At 40.2% G+C, this 20,891-nt stretch overlaps 1 protein-coding gene across 1 annotated transcript in view; it reads right to left on the bottom strand.

Moving 5' to 3' along the window:
• Positions 1–20,891, bottom strand: part of mtap (methylthioadenosine phosphorylase) — a 32,481-nt gene that overhangs the window by 7,306 nt on the left and 4,284 nt on the right. Inside the window, exons 2-6 of the mRNA XM_034188464.1 lie at positions 20,145–20,231; positions 19,943–20,001; positions 19,553–19,720; positions 7,633–7,735; positions 5,304–5,543 (exon numbers count right to left, since the gene is read on the bottom strand). Of these exons, the coding sequence (XP_034044355.1) occupies positions 5,304–5,543; positions 7,633–7,735; positions 19,553–19,720; positions 19,943–20,001; positions 20,145–20,231 (657 nt within the window). The remainder of the gene's footprint in view (positions 1–5,303; positions 5,544–7,632; positions 7,736–19,552; positions 19,721–19,942; positions 20,002–20,144; positions 20,232–20,891) is intronic.

Raw genomic sequence — 20,891 nt, forward strand, 5'->3', positions numbered from 1 at the left:
AACTGAAAACAAAAATCAAACATGACACAAAAGTAAAAGTCAACTGGTAGGGGGGATATGGTCCCATTATTTAGGGAGGAGCGTCAAGTTCGCGCCAATTTTTGGCCAATTGTGCTGAACTACTGAATGAACCTTTTATGTTTTCAATGTTTTTTTAATCAGTTAACCACATACAGCAACACATCCAGGTACAGGTACTATCAAAATAAATATAAAAATAGTTAAGGCATCACATTTACAATTTATGATGATTTATTTAATGAATTTAAAGCCTGATTCATGCTTCTGCAGCTCTGTATTTTCATGTCATCATGCAGACGTGTGACAGTTTTAACGTTCTCCATCGCTGGATTATGCTTTTATTATGGACTAATTTGACCCTCAACAAGCATTTCTTTCTACAATCATCACCTCCAAATCAAAGGTAAGCTGTACAATTTCCTCTTTTTCCGAGTCCGTGTTTTTCTGCCAAGCATGTGATCTCGAAATGTAATCAGCGTGCACACTGCAAAAATTATTAAAATATGATGCGAGACAAAGGACTGAAAGCAGAAAAATGTCAAATCTTAGCCTTTTGTGGTGTCTGATTTAACAGGTGCATGTCAGGCAGAGGGTCTGAGTCTAAGCACGGTGTGAAAAAGTAAAAGGACTTTTTTTTTTTTTTTTTAAGGGAAATGCATTGAGATCGGACGGGACATCTTATCTGATGTGACTGAAAAATCTGTTATACGAGGTCTGTTAGAAAAGTATCGGACCTTTTTATTTTTTTCAAAAACCATATGGATTTGAATCACGTGTGATTGCATCAGCCAAGCTTGAACCTTCGTGCGCATGCGTGAGTTTTTTCACGCCTGTCGGTTGCGTCATTCGCCTGTGAGCAGGCTTTGTGTGAGCAGTGGTCCACCCCTCTCGTCGGATTTTTATTGCGAATAAATGTCTGAACGATTTGGAGCTTTGCTGCATCAATTTTTTTCCAGAAACTGTGAGAGACCTCCAGGTGGACACCGTTCGGAAAATTAATATGGCTTTCAGGGACGATTTTATGGGGATTATACAGATTAAGGAGTGTTATTGCCGCTTTAAGGACGGCCCACAACTGCTGAGAGCGCGGCGCCAATCGACATGCTCAGACCCCGCTGAAACAACCAGATCATTTCCAACGTGAAGGCTTTGTTGATCCGGGATCTCGTCTGGCTTTCACAAAAAGGCAGGAGACATGGACATCAGCACTTTTTCGGCACATTCCACTGTTACAGGAGTTTTTTTCATGGAAAGAAAAGCGGAGGGAAGTGCCACGGAGCCGTTCATTAAGCGGGACAAAACCACCTCGGTGTTGGTCTCACAGGACGGCTTTCAGGTGGACTTCAGATGGATTCCGGTTGCTTTTCAGTCATGTGATTATCCGATTGTGATTGTGCATGAGCTGGACATGCCCCAACATGTCCTGGAAGGCTTCATCACGTTTCCATGACAAAAACTCCTGTAACAGTGGAATGTGCCGTTCATTTCTAAACTGGACGCTGTCTTGATCCGGTATGTCGTCTGACTAGCACAGGAATTGTGAAAAGACGTGGACATCAGCACTTTTTCAGCACATTAAGACAGACGTGCGGAGGAGTTACGCGCGTCGAGGTGGAGCCGCATGGCGCAAAGCAACGCCGCTTTTCTTTCCATGAAAAAAACTCCTGTAACAGTGGAATGTGCCGAAAAAGTGCTGATGTCCACGTCTCCTGCCTTTTTGTGAAAGTCAGACGAGGTCCCGGATCAACAAAGCCTTCACGTTGGAAATGATCTGGTTGTTTCAGTGGGGTCTGGGCCTGTCGATCGGCGCTGGGAGCACGCCGCGCTCTCCGCAGTTGTGGGCCGTCCTTAAAGCGGCAGTAACACTCCTTAATCTGTATAATCCCCATAAAATCGTCCCTGAAAGCCATATTAATTTTCCGAACGGTGTCCACCTGGAGGTCTCTTACAGTTTCTGGAAAAAAATTGATGCAGCAAAGCTCCAAATCATTCAGACATTTATTCGCAATAAAAATCCGACGAGAGGGGTGGACCAGTGCTCACACAAAGCCTGCTCACAGGCAAATGACGCAACCGACGGGCGTGAAAAAACTCACGCATGCGCACGAAGGTTCAAGCTTGGCTGATGCAATCACACGTGATTCAAATCCATATGGTTTTTGAAAAAAATAAAAAGGTCCGATACTTTTCTAACAGACCTCGTATATGGTGTTTGTTACATGGAAAATGATACAAAAAGACTGCAAAGGTTTTTTTGTCTGGTGACTGCGAATATCCGGTTTATATGATGACGGTTTAGGTTGAGTTTTACTGTACATGGGACTGAACACTAAATTTACCTCTCAAAACTTTGATGATGATGTTGGCTTCCATCCCACATGGCTAACTTTATTTTCCCAAATTTTTCTTCTGTTCGGATCTGATGGGAATCTGTACATCTTGAAGCCTTTGTTGTGTCTATTTATGCATCTAAATGCACAGCAACAGCATTTTCAGTTAATAAATAAATAAAATAGCTCAATTTTCATGCAGATAGATTAACAGTGAATGCTATTTTGGCCCCAATATGGCGCCACGATTCACGTGACTTTTTTTTTTTTTTTTACACTTGTCATGTCGCCACTCTGCATAAAGGGACTCTTGGGGGAATTGCTTGATGGGATACGGAAGAAAATTGGGTGGATGGGGGAGGTGCTGCAGAAATGAAGCAAATCAACCTTTTCACCTCAGTAAGCTTTATTGACATATTTAAAGTTCAGTTGCAGTTCCAGAATTATTCATGCATGTTTCTTTTTGACACACTGATCTTATAAAGGACAGATGAACAGACAGGGAAATTCCTGTCTGGAAAGGATGTACAACTCCTTTGCATCCTGTGCCTCACTTTGCGCTTAGATTATGCAGTGTAAATAGCAAGGTGGATGCATGCCAAACGCACTTTACTCCATGCGCTACAGGCAGTCAGTAAAGAATCCATTAACTGTCAATTGACATAGGAGGGCAGAGGCTATTAGATCACTCTTGTTTCTGTATGTAGGTAGGACATATCAAAAAGGGATGGATGATTGATTAAAATGTTGTGATTAGATCAGGGTGTACCCCTCCCATCACCCAACATGTTAACATAGACTCCATCACGCTGTGACCATGAAGATTATAACTGGGTAGAGATAATGGGATTGGTATTGAAGAATCACCTCTAAATGTTTGTTTTTGTAAGGAGATGTTTGAGGAGTACTGCAGAGAAGACTGTAGTGATTTTAAATAACACTGAAACCACGTTTAAGAGAGGAAGTCAAACTGTTCACGTGGCTCCACAGTGACGTGAGAAGAGCTGGAGTCAGATCAGCCACAGGACAAAGAAGACACAGAGAAACTAGCACATGCATTTATTGGTAGCACACTCGGCTAGTGTCAGGCTGTTTTCTGGTCAGCTCAAGAAAACTACTCAGTAAGTAAGTTACAGACCATTCGGCATGGAGCAGCACATGTACTAACACAAAGCAGAGGAACTGGCATCGCCCCAGTCTTAAAAGTCCCTTCATGAGGTGCCTGTTATTTTTGAACTGGATTTTAAAGATCCTTCAACTGGTTTCCGAGGCCATTCAAACATTTATTCACCCATTTTAGTTTTTTTAAGTTTTAAATAAATTTTCTTCCATTTTAACTTAGTTTAGTTTGTCATTTTTTTTTAATCCTACCATTTTTATTTTGTTTTACTATCTTGTCTTAATCATCGTCATCTTTCCACTCTGCTGTTCCTCATTGGTCTTGCTATTGCCATGTCTGAGCCCCCCCCCCCCCCCCACCGCCCCATTTCCTTTAGTTTTTGTATTGTGTACCATTGATAATTATCTTCGATTGCAACTTTGCACAATAGGCTCTTATCCGATTCATGCTGGATGAACTTTAATCTTTCAATTTCTAAGGTTGCTACATCTTAAGGAAAGATCGATTTAAGACTTTTTAACCCTCTGGGGCCGACGCCGTCGTATATGACGGCTAAGACCAAGCTTTACTAAATTATAAATAACTTTTTAATGATATGAGATAGAAACTTGCTTTTTTTTTTTTTGCTGAAAAGTTAACTCCGCGGACTTTCGAGCCAGCCATCGGCCATCTTTGTACTCCTCATAGAAGCTGTGTAATGACGTGCACCAATGTGAATGTCAAATCGGAATTGGTTCACCGTCACATGGTTTTCCAAAATCCAATTGTAGAGTAGATTCACCTCAAGTGAAAAGCCAAAGATCGTTTTCAGGAGTGATATGTTACTAGTTGGCCGTTTGACTAGCTCCCTGGGTGCTCCAGTGAGTACATACTATTGGGCTCCAAATGCGCCCTGCGCCATTACGCACAGCGGTCACTGAAAGCAGACGGAGAGCCTCTGATGACAATCTCACGTGCTCAAACAAAGAGTGTGTAACTATCAGGATTGCTCCACTAGTTTGCATGTGAATGTTACTGGATAACTCTGTTGCCTTTACCATGAAGACAAAAAACACATAGACCATTTTGTATATAGTGTTCTAAATGTGCATTTGTGTTTATTGTTTGAACCTTTGTTGTAGTCTTTCACACAAGACCTCAAATTACCTTTATAAAGTGTCAAAACAGTTGTTTATTATAGTTTGCTGTGTGTTTTGAATAAATGTGTGTGGAAAATTATTTTTCGCTTTACTTTTTCCTTCCTTATTTTTGATTGTACCTGCAGGTATCCTGATTTTCATTTCTCAGGCAACAATGTGAACAATGACACTAGTGCATTGTCCATAAAAGTGAAAAGAAAAAAGTACGTTTAAGTGCAAATAATGAAATTTTTTTAATTTTTTAAGGTGAACATCCCAGTATGACTTAAACTGCAGGATGTAGTGTTTGTATGTACATGTGTTTTGTTTAAACAACAAAGCCATGAAGAATTTTCCAAAACATTTAGTGTCTTTTTGTAAACAGTTACTGTGCTGACACTATTGCGTGCTTATATGTTGTGCAGCCCATGAAAATTGACACTGCAGTGTTTCGCACTGGGTGAGAAAAAGAGTGACCACTATCCTCCAGTACAGTATCCAGTTCTCATAACACATCCATGATTTCATGGGAGTTTCTACCAACGCTTGAGCTCACTGTGAAAAGCAGCAAATAGATCAGGCAAAATTTGTTGTCAGCCACGGTCTGCAGACAGTACCGTAGTCACTGCCAACTTACCACTGCTCCTTTTAAGAAAAAATAAAAGAGATCAAAATAAACATAGTGACTGTTAGAACCATCTGCCTGACACTCACCGCCTCTTCATGCTCCTTCCAACAATCATAGTCTGTAGCCATGGCAATGCTGGCATAGCACAAGCCGGCCTCCTTTGCAAGGATCACCTCTGGCACCGTGGTCATGTTAATGACATCAGCACCCCACTGGCGGAACATCAGGCTCTCTGCTCGTGAGGAAAAGCGAGGACCCTCAATAGACAGCATCGTCCCTCTTATGTGGCACTTGATCCCCAAACTCTGTGCCACAGCCATCAAAACCTTCACCAGGTCAAACATAAGAGACGTTGGAACTACAAGCATCTACAAATAACCACACCCATAATAAAATTATTGAAAGAATAAAACAGTCTGATATTGTAAGTGCAAGAAAGGCTGAAGCAATGTTTCCCATATATTTACTTATTTGTGGCAGCCCGACACAATATCCATATTAACCACAAGAAAGTGACCCATTTTTTTCTCTTTTCCTGCATAAAATCCTTAACTTATCACAACATAATTCAAAATAATTAGGCTACAAGTACACCACAGCCAGAATTCAGAGCATTTTATATGATTACTTCAACTGCAGCACATCAGTTGGCCTCCAAACTGTGTGCAGCATCAACTGCTGCTGCTCCCAAATGACAAAGCAGTGCAGAGGTTAAGAGGTCACCCAGTCCATGGAAAACATTTATTAAAAGAAAAAAAAAAAAGTGTGGAAGATCCCCCACCCCAATCTCAATTTGGAAAGCAGTGATAACATTGTGGTGGTGATCTTGATGCAATTAAACTTTTTTCCCTTAGATTTATTTACTTAAATTAGTAAGAACCTGTTAACTAAAATTCCTGCCTCAAAAAAGGCCTACAATGTGTTTAAAAAAACAAACAAACTATGTTTTGTCTCTTCCTTTAACATTACAACATAGGTTTATCTTCATCCCATTTTTGTGAGTGACTAATTATTTCTGCATGTAAGCACTGTGTGTATTTGTCTTCATTTGTTTCTGTGTGTAATCTCTACTTCTCTCTTTGACAGTTTCTTGCAATTTTGACAATATAGTCTGAACATCAAAGAATCTGTCTGTTGCAACATCTGAAACATACACAATTGTGTGCATGAGTGGGTGCCTCCCATTAGCGGAAATAAGTAAGCATTACTAAATTCTTAATGTTTTTCAAAGACATGTACAGTAACAAGAAGCAAAAAACAGAGCACATATAAAGGTTTAAAAATATAGTGGGGGGGCATAGCAAAATTAATTTCTTAAAATTTTATTTTCAGGTATGGAGCCATCTTGGAGCTATCCTCCAGTGAGCTACAGGGGACAATAAAGAATTACACAGAGGTCAATATTTAAAAATGCTCCAATCATGTTGAAAACTATACCACATTATAAATAAAAGGATGAATAAATGGAATAGTTCTGACTCTGCTGAATGTTTGGTCTCCAAAGTAAAGGTCAAACAAGGTCGATGTCCATTGGATTCTATGATGTATGACTTATGTTTCACCGTAATATAACTAAGCATGACAAATGGTGCAAACTATTCCTTTTCAAAATGCTATTAACTCAACCAATAATCTGCATTTTTTTTTTTTTTACCAAAATTGGTGCAACTTTAACTTTTGACCCCTGTACAAAGTCACCATTTTTGCTGTTTTTACCCCATAACTCAGTGGAATTCAGTCATAGATAGTCCAAACTATACCTTTTTGGAATCGTTATGATCAGACAAATAATATGGTGTAGTTTTCAACATGATTGGAGCATTTTTAAAATTCTGAACCTGTGTAATTCTTTACTGACCCCTGTACCTCATTAGAGATCAGCTCCAGGATGGCTCCATATCTGAAAATAAACATGAGTTAATTTAGAATATCCATCCATCCATCCATTTTCTTCCGCTTTATCCGGAGTCGGGTCGCGGGGGCAGCAGCTCAAGCAAAGCCGCCCAGACCTCCCAATCCACACACACCTCCCCCAGCACCTCTGGGGGAACCCCAAGGTGTTCCCAAACCAGCCGAGAGATGTAGTCCCTCCAGCGTGAATATATGTGCCAAATTCCATGCTTTTATCACAAAATGAACTATTTTTAATGGAAATTTTACCAAACCTGCACCAACATTAGCAGAATCAAATCAATTTTATTTATATAGCGCCAAATCACAACAAACAGTTGCCCCAAGTTGCCCCACGTCTTCTGCCCCAAGGCGCAGAAGACGTCATTAGCAATGAAAATGTGAGATAATGGGGAAAAGTTGTAGTTTTGTAGAACAATTATGGAAAAACCCTGAAAACTGAACAGATTTCTGTGACAGAAGTGAAGTTTTTCAACTTCTTGTATGGGCGGGGGGGGGCCTCACCTCTCTAGTTCTGTTGCAGAACGGATCAGCCATGGGGATGTGACACACACCTGGAGGGCTGGTGGGCTGCCCATCATACAGTGTCTGAGCTCTCTTGGTTGTTCTGAAAAAGAAGAACCACGTTGGATAGCATTTAAAGGCAAATGGTAAATGGACTGCATTTATATAGCACTTTTCCATCTGCATCAATTGCTAAAAGCGCTTTACAATAATGCCTCACATTCACCCCGAAGTCAGGGTGCTGCCAAACAAGGTACTCACGACACACCAGGAGCAACTAGGGGATTAAGGACCTTCCCCAAGGGCCCTTAGCGATTTTCCGGTCAGGCTGGGATTTGAACTGAGGATCCTCTGGTCTCAGGCCCAACACTTAACCACTAGACCATCACCTCCCCGAAATTCCAACGAATTCCAGGTGCTGGGTTTAAATTAACCAAATTAACATGAAGTTAACATTAACAGAGATTATGATGCAAATTTTAAAGTTTTTAATAAGGTTCCAGAATGCTACTGTTCTGCAAATGGTCAGATTTTGTGAAGATTGAGTGAGTATTTTTTTTTTTTTTTTTATGCGTTTAATTGCACGTCAACCTGTAACATTTTTTAACATTTTTAATAATTTCATATAATTTGCTACACTTACTGTATGTGTGGAGTGACACGTACATCTCTGTACATGTCACTCCGCTCAGTCTCAAATTTCAGAGTGCTGCTGACACCACAGCAGTCCGTCTCGGTGACTCATCTTTGTCACAGCAATTGAAGCAGTCACGTGTGTTTAAGATTTTGTGGGTTTATAACCTCTGTAAAACACTGAGAAACTAAGTTTTTTCACTGAAAAGTCCCCCTCCTCTGTCTTCTGAAAACATATTTAAAAGAAAATTCACTGTTGGCATATTTTACAAAATGTGTGTTTCAAAAGTCAGCAATTTTTATATGCTTTTAATTAAAGATGTGCATAAAGGCTCACATCCCCCCCCCCCCCCCCCCATATACACACATACACACATACATACATACATACACATACATACATACATACATACATACACATATATATATATATATATATATATATATATATATATGAAATGACATATTGTGGCATTTTGATTTTTTGACATAGCACACAGTTCGAGGACAATGGGTCACATCATCGACGCGAGTTGTCCGTGTGTATCGCTGTCGTCACTTCCAGGGCATTACACTCAATCAACAATAGCGACATGAACAACAGACATTTTTATCCAAATACAGATGCCCTATACCAGAGCCAGGCCCTCTGCTGCAACAAATTCCTGAGGTCCAGTAGGAAAAACCAGACAAGTTAGATCCAGACAAACCTGCTTTGGCTAAAAAGGAAAGAAAATTATGTTTTCCGAATGATTGAGGGACTTAATTTATTCCAAAGCATTTTTCAGCAGTACAGGTAAAATGAGAAGAAATGCTGTAAACGTGTCCATACAAATCATAGAGAGATATGCTTTGCAAACTTAATATCCATTACTACATTGGATGATGTTGAAATTGAGGATGGCCCGATGGATGTTCCAACAATATCAAAGATTTCGTGCTACCTACAACACCCGTGGAATGTGTCAAACCTAAACGTACTTCTTGGCACCTTATATATGCTACTCTGGAACCACCCCTAAACCCAAACAGTTCAACCGTCAACTCCACTGAGGTCCTTAGTCTGGGTCTCATTAACATAAGATCATTATCCTCAAAATCATTGTTGATTAATTATCTAATTATTGTTCATCACTTAGATATGATTGGGTTATGTATAACCTGGCTTAAGCCTATAGCTGTCCTCCCCTTAAATGAGGCATGCCCACCAGCATATACATTTAGTCATGTCCCTCAAGATGCGAAGCAAGGCGGGGGTGTTGCTCTCATTTATAAATTCAGGTTTACCTTATTAGCTGTTGGGGGTCACAAATATAACTTGTTTGAGCATCTGATTCTCCACTCTGCTCAGGATATTATGCATTGCCAAGGTCAGAAGAAAAAAAAAAAAAAAAATCAGGCGTATTACTTTGTCACTGTATATAGGCCCCCTGGCCCATCCTCTGAATTCTTAGATGAATTTGGTGCGTTCATCTCTAACTTGTCAACTAGTGCAGATAGCATTCTGATCATTGGTGACTAACGTTCATATAAATAAGCCTTCTGATCCCCTCTGCAAAAATTTATGGAAATTGTGGATGCATTAGGATTTCGGCAATGCATTCGGGACTCGACGCACATTAGTGGAAATATCCTGGATTTGGTTCTCGCACGTGTTATTGCTGTCACGAATATTGACATCATGCCTCTTACATCAGTGGTCTCTGATCATTCACGTATTAAGTTTACAGTTTCGTTGCCGTGTTTAGTGGAACAACAACCTTATACGAGGTCTGTAAATAAAGTAACGGTCTTTTTTATTTTTTTAAAAAACTATATGGATTTCATTCATATGTTTTTACGTCAGACATGCTTGAACCCTCGTGCGCATGCGTGAGTTTTTCCACGCCTGTCGGTGACGTCATTCGCCTGTGAGCACGCCTTGGGAAGGAGTGGTCCCGCCCCCTCGTCAGATTTTCATTGTCTGGAAATGGCGGAATGAAAAGGACTTTTTTTCCATCAGAATTTTTTCAGAAGCTATTAGAAACTGGCACCTGGAAACCATTCGAAAAATTTATCTGGCTTTCGGTGAAAATTTTACAGGCTTCACAGAGAATAAGGACTGTTACTACAGCTTTAAGGACCCCTTTAAGGACACTCGGCTTGCCGCGCTCCGAGCTGCGACGACGAGGCAGAAGACGCCAGATCATTTCTAAGCTGATGGCTCTGTGGATACGAGACCGTCGTGTGCTCTTTCTCTGGTTATCACAAGAGCTGGACATCAGCCATTTTCCAGCAGATTTCACTTTTAACAAGAGATTTTGTCATGGAAAGCCGCGCGGAGGCCTCGCGCGTAAAGACCGATTCGCTTTGGAAGCGAGACAACGGAACACCTCCAAAATTAATGTTTTCTCGAAAAACTTATAAAAAGTTCCCTGATGCGGAAAGTTTAAAATATACAGACAGCCTTGAACTGCTTATGGTAGCAACACATACAGTTTATGATAGCAACATAATAGATTACATGGGGGCTTCCCTGAATTGCGTGAACGATGCACTGTAACGTCTGCTGGCTGGTCACTCTCTGGCTGCTAATCCTACATGGTGGAAAACGCTCTGATACCGCTGCGTTTCTGTGTCACTCTTATGATGTTTCTCATATATAATGTAAAAGTTAGCGAGAAATAAACACTTCTACACCCAAAAATGCCATTTCTGTAACCAGATAACACCACAAGAGTGACTTACAAGACATCTCACGGACGTCAGTGTGCCTCACATGAGGTCAACGTCCATGAGCTTTTCCTTTTAACACCATCCTGTAGATGGTGGAAGGAATTTCCCCCAGATAAATGTGTTCTCTTCATTACAATGAGCGGTAATTTTGTCACACGTTTCAAAAACAAATCAATATTATAATGCTTGGATTTCAGTAGAAACTAAATTTTGTTAGTTAAGTGAAATTTGGGTGACCCAACAGCCTTAAAATCTAAGATGAACGCAAAACTTGGCCAACGAACTGAGTTGCAGGACAAGTCTGGAGTCAAGCACTGATGCCACGTATCTCCTCAGCCATCACACGGCAGAACTACCTCGAGTCCTGGATGGCAATCACCCAAGCACACAATTGGTTCATCTCTACATCCACAAAAACAAAAACTTTGAATAGTCAGGAATCGTCCACCCTCATCTCTGACCTGCAGCAGCCAGAGGAGGAAGAAGAAATCATCATCCAGAATCGTCCGCACGGACGTTCACTCCCAAAAATGGTCAACTCAAAATGGACTTCTAGAGGTAGTCTAAATTTTGTTATAGTTGTGCTTAATTATTGTTTTCTTTATTTGTTTTGGTATTAAAGTAGTTATTTTACTTAGGATTGTATCCTTAGTTTTACATATTTTTCTCTGTTCTCTTTTGGAATGTGCCTCTGCTGGAATGTGCATGTTGAACTGGATTTAACCAGTTTTACCACTTAGGACAAAGAGATTCAGATTACATTATAAATCATACATGTCACGCTATTGCACGGGTCAGTGGCAGGGTTGGGACCTCCCTCGAATGCCCACGGGACCAATAAGGAAAGTAATTTGCGACATAAGGTCCGCCTTTGCCACGCCTAGGTTGTGCTTTATAAACGCCATTTGTGTCCATTGTTCGGGGTTCAGAAAGAGCGGATCTCGTCTGTGAGAGAAGTTCTTCAGAATCCAGGCCTGATTTTCACTGTGGCTTCGAATAAACTTAAAAGTTCGGAATAGTTCGAGTTTGTGCTTTGTGAGGGGCAGTGTTACAGAAAGAGCCAGGGAAAATAACAATTTTCAGTGTCCACAACTTGACCACGAGTAAAGCCGAATCGCGTAAAAGTAATCAGGTCCATTTTAAAGGCTGAGAAACAAACACATTTTACCCATATTATATATTTTCTTTTCTTTTTTAAGACCACATCTAAAGATAAACTTGTACACATTAATGTAACGTTAAAAAAAAGTGACTCATGAAAATGGATGGAAATATTGCCTTGGCGTGAAACAGATAATTGTGTTTTTAATCTGGACAGAGCAGCACAATCAGCACAATTAAAAACAACCAACCAAAAAATGGGGCCAAATATTGTTAAATACTTTTATAAATACTGTTTAGTGTTGTAAGCCTCAAGAAATGTGAAAAACCTTTGCTAGGCCTGTGTGACACAGTAAACTGCAGAGAAGATAAATGGCAAACGTAGCAAACGTGCAATTGTTTCAGAAGAACAAATAAGCAGAAGTAATGATATAACTACTGCAGCATTAATATAAGGACTCTTCCAAAAAAAAGCTGCCACATTCTACAGGACAAGTCTGAACAAGTCTAAACAAGCAAGTTCCTAATTTCTGACACGTCGACCTTGTCTGTGCCTGAGAAATAACTGGAATGTTAACCAGCTTCAGCAACCTGAGCAAATGAGATTACAAATAAAGGGATAGACTCCTAAATATTCAGGGAAACACAAGGAAGTACTGTCATTTAAACCATTTGTATGCCAAACCCGGTGGACATATTCAACAGTGACTCACTCAGTAGAATTTGCATCGTCAGCCAATGACCAGTGCACAAGTTTCTCACAGGGTCATGTCCATCAAGTGATGATGTTTGCTGAGGTATTTTCATCCCAATGCAAGACTTCCAAGAAGGCATTTGGAAAATGCTTCCTTCTTAGGCACTCAGAGTCCCTACTGTGTGTTGAAGCAATGAAAAACCATCGGCCAATTCAAGGGAACGCATTGAAAAAGACTCAAAATAGGATTAGTTGAATTTTTGTCACAAGAAAAAAGGCCATTTCATCCAACAAAATAATTCCTGTCGAATAATATACACATTTTTCTTAACCCAATAAAACATTTTGAATCTGAGATGGTGTTTACTGGACAATTGTCAAATTTTTATTTTTTTCCATAACAAAAACTTACAGCATTTCTCCAGTGAATATAAGCATCTTTACAATTACTGTATGCCACGCCACATTCAAACCTTTTCAAATGTGCACTCTTGACAGGCATACAGTATAGTGATTGAACACATGTCAAATCATGTTATTTTTCCTAAGGGACACAGATGGGTGACAAATTAAAAAGGCAGGAATATACAAATTTCTTAAGGTGTTGGGGCATTACGTGCTGCCAGAACAGCTTCAATGCACCTTAACCTGATTGGCCATGATTATGAAACACCACTATTCTAAAACATTTTCCCTCATTTGGTGTTTTGATGACAGAGAGCAATATTTAACATTTCAGTCCAAAATATCCCCAACTGAGTTCTTAACCTGGGCCAAGTGCTTTGTTACTGTTCAATTGGGTTGAGACCTGGCGACTGTGAAAGCCACATCATGTGACTTGCGTCATTTTCACAAGCATTCACTGACCCCTTGTGCACTCTGCATCAAGGGGGGGGGGGGGGGATTCTTTGCATTTATCCACTCGTTCAGGTTTTTTCCTTTGTCACCCATCGGAACAGTGTGCTCATCCTCATGGTTTGCTCTGTCCACCTCCGTTACCACAAGAGAACATGATCACAATCATTAAAAGATATCACTGAAGCCCTCTGTCACCTTGCCTCCTCTTCAGCACTGCAAGATGGTGCACCTACAACAGCTGCCTGATTTGTCTGGTACAGCGCTGACTGCACCTGCTAAATTTAAATCATCTGAATTAACATTCAAACTAAATATTGGAGTGATTAAAATTCTTGGGTCCCGAGTGAAAGGTTTGACACCAAAACATCCAAAAATAGATGCAGCACATTTTAGACATGGGTTGCATGAATACTGGGGCAAGATATATATATATATATATATATATATATATATATATATATATATATAACTTTTTGCACACAGAAACAGTGTGTAGAATTATATCATGATGCATTTGGTACAGTATACTGATAACTCAAAAAAGTATTGCAGTTGAAAGCACAAGTAATTTATGGACTAGTGTATCATAGTACAGTAAATAAATACATCAAAGCAGAATATTTAAGTTTGTTATTTTAGCTCTTTGAGTTATGTAGGTACAATGCAATCATTCATGGCAAGTCATATTTTGTCACAATATACTTATAATAGTTTCATAGTTCTCTCACATGCTACTGTGTTCTAATAAAAGATGACTTTTGGTTTCTGTAATAGCAAGGACACAGTCACATGCACTGATTGAGGTTACTGCCACACCCGGCGCCACGAGGGGGCGTTTAGGGGCGACGCCCCCTCACGTCATCAACCCCGCCCCCTCGGATGTGAGAGTTATCAAAAAATAAAAAGAAAGAAAGAAAAAGAAACACTGGAAAATATAGCAAAATATTACTTACTCAATAATATCACGTATTTAACAAATAAACCAAATTAATTAAATAAACAAACGGATATGGCATGTGTCTGTGTTCAAGCGATTTGATAGGTTGAGGGTTCAAAATAAATTAAATCAATTTCATTTATATAGCGCCAAATCACAACAAACAGTTGCCCTAAGGCGCTTTATATTGTAAGGCAAAAGCCATACAATAATTACAGAAAAAACCCAACGGTCAAAACGACCCCCTATGAGCAAGCACTTGGCGACAGTGGGAAGGAAAAACTCCCTTTTAACAGGACGAAACCTCCAGCAGAACCACGCTCAGGGAGGGGCAGTCTTCTGCTGGGACTGGTTGGGGCTGAGGGGAGAGAATCAGGAAAAAGACATGCTGTGGAACAGAGCAGAGGTCAATCACTAATGATTAAATGCAGAGTGGTGCATACAGAGCAAAAAGAGAAAGAAACACTCAGTGCATCATGGGAACCCCCCAGCAGTCTAAGTCTATAGCAGCATAACTAAGGGATGGTTCAGGGTCAGCTGATCCAGCCCTAACTACAACCTTTAGCAAAAAGGAAAGTTTTAAGCCTAATCTTAAAAGTAGAGAGGGTGTCTGTCTCCCCGATCCGAATTGGGATCTGGTTCCACAGGAGAGGAGCCTGAAAGCTGAAGGCTCTGCCTCCCATTCTACTCTTAAAAACCCTAGGAACTACAAGTAAACCTGCAGTCTGAGAGCAAAGCGCTCTATTTGGGTGATATGGTACTATGAGGTCCCTAAGATAAGATGGGACCTGATTATTCAAAACCTTATAAGTAAGAAGAAGAATTTTAAATTCTATTCTAGAATTAACAGGAAGCCAATGAAGAGAGGCCAATATGGGTGAAATATGCTCTCTTCTTCTAGTCCCCCTCAGTACTCTAGCTGCAGCATTTTGAATTAACTGAAGGCTTTTCAGGGAACTTTTAGGACAACCTGATAATAATTAATTACAATAGTCCAGCCTAGAGGAAATAAATGCATGAATTAGTTTTTCAGCATCACTCTGAGACAAGACCTTTCTAATTTTAGAGATATTGCGCAAATGCAAAAAAGCAGTCCTACATATTTGCTTAATATGCGCATTGAAGGACATATCCTGATCAAAAATGACTCCAAGATTTCTCACAGTATTACTAGAGGTTAGGGTAATGCCATCCAGAGTAAGGATCTGGTTAGACACCATGTTTCTAAGATTTGTGGGCCAAGTACAATAACTTCAGTTTTATCTGAATTTAAAAGCAGGAAATTAGAGGTCATCCATGTCTTTAAGACATTCCTGCAGTTTAACTAATTGGTGTGTGTCCTCTGGCTTCATGGATAGATAAAGCTGGGTATCATCTGCGTAACAATGAAAATTTAAGCAATGCTTTCTAATAATACTGCCTAAGGGAAGCATGTATAAAGTGAATAAAATTGGTCATAGCACAGAACCTTGTGGAACTCCATAATTAACCTTAGTCTGTGAAGAAGACTCCCCATTTACATGAACAAATTGTAATCTATTAGATAAATATGATTCAAACCACCGCAGCGCAGTGCCTTTAATACCTATGGCATGCTCTAATCTCTGTAATAAAATGTTATGGTCAACAGTATCAAAAGCAGCACTGAGGTCTAACAAGACAAGCACAGAGATGAGTCCACTGTCTGAGGCCATAAGAAGATCATTTGTAACCTTCACTAATGCTGTTTCTGTACTATGATGAATTCTAAAACCTGACAAACTGGGATGCGCTTGTCAGTGTGGTAGAGGGCAAGGATCCTGAGTCCAGCAATTATGGCAAGGTGGACAAACTAAAGCATGCTCGATTTATTCAAGCATTGTCAGAGCTGGAGTTCCTGGGATTCGTCAAGCCCACTAAGCAAAAGGCAGAACATGCAGCACGACTCACTTGGGGAGGGTGTTAATGCTGCGTTTACACATGACGACAAGTCACGAATGCCACGAAGTACACATTCTTGGCCGCTGATCACGAATATGATTATTCGGGGCAGAGGCATCCGGTGTCCTCAGGAACTGCTGCAACCTGTTACCACACGTTACGATTAATGGCACATGTTGCTGGAGAATTATCAGGAACCATTACGCACGGTCAAGAATAGTGTTCCGTGTTGTTGCGCGCTATTGCGCGTAACAGCGCATCGTTAAGTTCTGTCACGTTGTGAACGAGGTGAATTGTCTCCACACACACCTATATTCATCCAACCGAATTCAGATCACTCCAGTTTTTCAGAAGAACTTTGTGACTGCATGCGTAGTTGGGCTCTGTGCCATGGAGTGGCGCACATGCCCAATTGCGCTGCGTTTGCGCTTGTGATGGAGGGCTGTATGTGGGGTTAATCTACTGTCTCGTGTTGTTTCTCAGATCAGTTGTTGGTTTGTTTTTGTGGTATGCAGGAGATCACTTGACTGAGGGTCTATACGTTCAAATAATAATTAAAAAAAATACTGTCATCACTCTTTACTCTTAGTCAGTCTCTTACAACGGTGTAGCCTAAATACATGAGCTTTCCAGGAGCGCACCCAATTCATTATGCACGCTCAGAGGCACGTCCCCTCAGGTGCGCACTTTTTTTGGGGGGGGGGCACGACCCCGCCCCCTGTGATAAACTCATCGCCCCCTTAATATTTTTTTTCTGGTGCCAGGCTTGGTTACTGCACCCAGAGACGTTCCCCTGTCTTTCAGCTCATCACTGCTGATAAATGTTCCAGTCCTTTGGGTCATTTATTAAAGTAAGTTTAGTTCTGTACAACCCCAATTCCAATGAAGTTGGGACATTGTGTTTTTATTTACGTTTCACACAAAGGGGGTCGTTTTGACCGTTGGGGTTTTTACGTAATTATTGTATGGCCTTGCCTTACAATATAAAGCGCCTTGGGGCAACTGTTTGTTGTGATTTGGCGCTATATAAATAAAACTGATTGATTGATTGAATGTCCCAACTTCATTGGAATTGGGGTTGTATACAGTAGGTTTGTTTCACTCTGCATTTCACAAACGTCAAATGATGAGGAGCATAGAATGGAAAAATGCAAGGTGCTCAGAAACGCAAAAGCAGTGTGCCAAAAATGAAATAAATATACACAAAAATAAATAAAAACTTGTATAATGTATGAACTTTACAAAAATAGCCCATCTTGAACATGGGGACTCCCCCAAATAAAAATGATCCGACTGCCTCTAGTAAGGTAGGGTCAGCCCTGTCTGGGCAGTGTCGTGTACACCCAATGTCAATAAAATTAAACAACGCACGATCATCACTCATTCCAACAGCATTAAAACTCGGCCAATATATTAGCCAAGTCATTCAATATACTGATTTTGGATAGTGACCCATTCAATTTGGAGCAAAACCTCAAACAGTTCTTTTTGTTCAAAACAAATGTGAGCAGAATGTAACAATGAAAATTTCCGCATATCGTTGTGTGAGCGGAACTTCAGATACTTGGTGTGAAACCATGCAAAAGTGGAGCAAGACAAAGCAATAGTGTTGTTCAGGTCAGTGCTTGTTCCAGCTCTGCTCAGGATAATTGTAGACCTAGGGTGTGTTGTCCATTAATCAAAGGGTTGTTCATTTTCCGGATATCCTGTCCATGTTGTTGAACCTGAATGTGCACAGCTGAATGCCTTACATGATAACTCCTGAGAGGGAGTGAATGCACATCAGAGTCACAATCTGGGAGTATGTGCTGGTGCTGCACGTCCCCACATCACCACACAACGGAACCAGCTTGGGTTCTGGATGGCAACCACCCTGGCAGACAAATGGTTATTATTGAGGAGGTGATAGTCTTGTGGTTAAGCAGTGGGCTTCATACCAGAGGATCCTTAGTTCAAACCCCAGTCTGGCTGGATAATCACTATGGACCCTTGGACAAGGTCCTTAATCCCCGTATTGCTCCTGGTGTGTAGTGAGCACCTTGTATGACAGCAGCCTGACATTGTTGTGTGAATGTGTGGCATCATTGAAAAGTGCGTTGAGCTTCTGATATAGACAGAAAAGCACTATATAAATGCAGTCCATTTACCATATTATTTTGCTTTCCAGGCTGGAAACGTGCATGAGGCCCTAAAAAGGTGGTGTCCCTGTAATAACTTAAAAAAAAAAAAACTTCCTTGAAACCTGAGTTTTGAAAGGCTGAATATTTATTTTAAAATGTCAGCAGAAGTATATTTGTACTCTCATTGCAGGCTTGCACAAGCAGGGAGAGATGGAAAATGTGTAGACTGAGAACCACCATAATAGGACCATTCACTCGCCAATGTCAAGCAGGCAAGTCATATTGCCAATACCTGACAGATCGTTTGTCAGTCTACTTGCCTTCATGATGCGCACAGCACTCGTGAATGAACCCAGATCTGCTTAGATATTTTGATGCAGCTCCAGTTTAAGCAAGTTTAAAAAAAAAACAATGCATATTGGTTTCTTTGTAAACAAGTCATCGTAGACGACATAGGGCCCCGGTCCCGACAAATGTCAGGGAACCACCCAAGTAACCTCTAAAGCTAAATATCAATGAAATTGGTCATCTGGTTATTGAAATCACACGCCAACAATGGTGTCAATGACAATATCTTTAATGTCTCACTGTGACTCTGAAATTGACTCCAAGGTCACCATAACTGACCAGTGTCAGGGCTTGTGCTAAATATGAATGAAATTGGTCACACTAACAAGTTAAAATGGACGGACATGCTGATCGCTATATCCCCCCGTATTTCATACCAGGAGGATAAAAACAGACCAGAGAGGTGAAGATAATCAGCGAGCGATCTGCAGTGGCTGTGGACAGGGCAGAGGAATTTCTACACTCAATTTATACACAACATTGATAAATTGTTCAAATTTTGGTTTGATCATCCCACCCCAAATTTATACAACAACAAATATGCTGAACAAAAACCTGAACTCTAACCTGATGACTTAGTGTGACTCCACTCACCTGTCAATGAACTGATCTATGATGACAATGTCTCCTGGTTGAATTTCCTCACAGAGTGATCCACAGGCCGTGGTGGCCAAAACATGTGTGCAGCCTTCTTCCTTCAGTGCCCAGATGTTACCCTGGTAGTTCACATTGGAGGGCATTATAGTGTGCTGTCTCCCATGCCTAAAAATTGAAAATGCACTATTCAATACATACACAGCAAATATTTCATTTTTTGAATAAATTTCTGAAATCAAAACTTTGGATTTAAAAGACATTGAGAAATGAAAGGATGTAAATTTTCCAGGTCAATTAATTTTGACATGTTTCCAGTTCGTCCACTAGATAGTGTTAAAAGAAGAAAATTCCACATAACATATTGCAATAATTAACACTCGCTCATACCTGGCGAGGAGCACACATTCAACATTTTTTATTTTCCCCAGTATCAGAGCATCTGATGGCTGTTGAAGAACAGAATATTAACCATTAAAAACAGCATTTTTTTTTTTTTTTTTTTTTTTTTTTAACATAAATTACTGACCACATTATACACGAGAACATTTCAAATTCCTTATGTTTAAAAAGGTATTTCAGGATAACTAACCTTTCCATATGGTGTGTCAACATAACGTTCTGCTCTGCCCTCCAAGATATCTGGATCATCCAGGCCTGAACCACCAATTATTCCAATCTACATAAACATTTATATGAAGAAATAAAAAAAATAATAAAAATAAAATGCAATTCAGCAAAATAACTGAAAAAGAAACAAACAACAAAATGTCAACTTTTTTCTGCATAAACACCAGGCATTTGTTGATTTTCCTGTTTATAAAAAGGAAAAAGAGACAACTATGGACACAATGTTATTTTATATACAGTGAGGAAAATACGTATTTGAACACCCTGCGTTATCCCACTTAGAAATCATGGAGGGGTCTGAAATTTTCAACTTAGGTGCATGTCCACTGTGAGAGACATAATCTAAAAAAAATAAAAAAAATCCGGAAATCACAATGTATGATTATTTTTTTAATAATTTATTTGTATGTTACTGCTGCAAATAAGTATTTGAACACCTTCCAACCAGCAAGAATTCTGGCTCACACAGGCCTGTTAATTTTTCTTTAAGAAGATCTCTTATTCTGCACTCTTTACCTGTATTAACTGCACCTGTTTGAACTTGTTACCTGTATAAAAGACACCTGTTCACACACACAATCAATCACACTCCAACCTGTCCACCATAGCCAAGACCAAAGAGCTGTCTAAGGACACCAGGGACAAAACTGTAGACCTGCACAAGGCTGGGATGGACTACAGGACAACAGGCAAGCAGCTTGGTAGAAGA

Source organism: Thalassophryne amazonica, chromosome 15 (assembly GCF_902500255.1).
Source record: "Thalassophryne amazonica chromosome 15, fThaAma1.1, whole genome shotgun sequence".
Lineage (NCBI taxonomy): Eukaryota > Metazoa > Chordata > Actinopteri > Batrachoidiformes > Batrachoididae > Thalassophryne > Thalassophryne amazonica.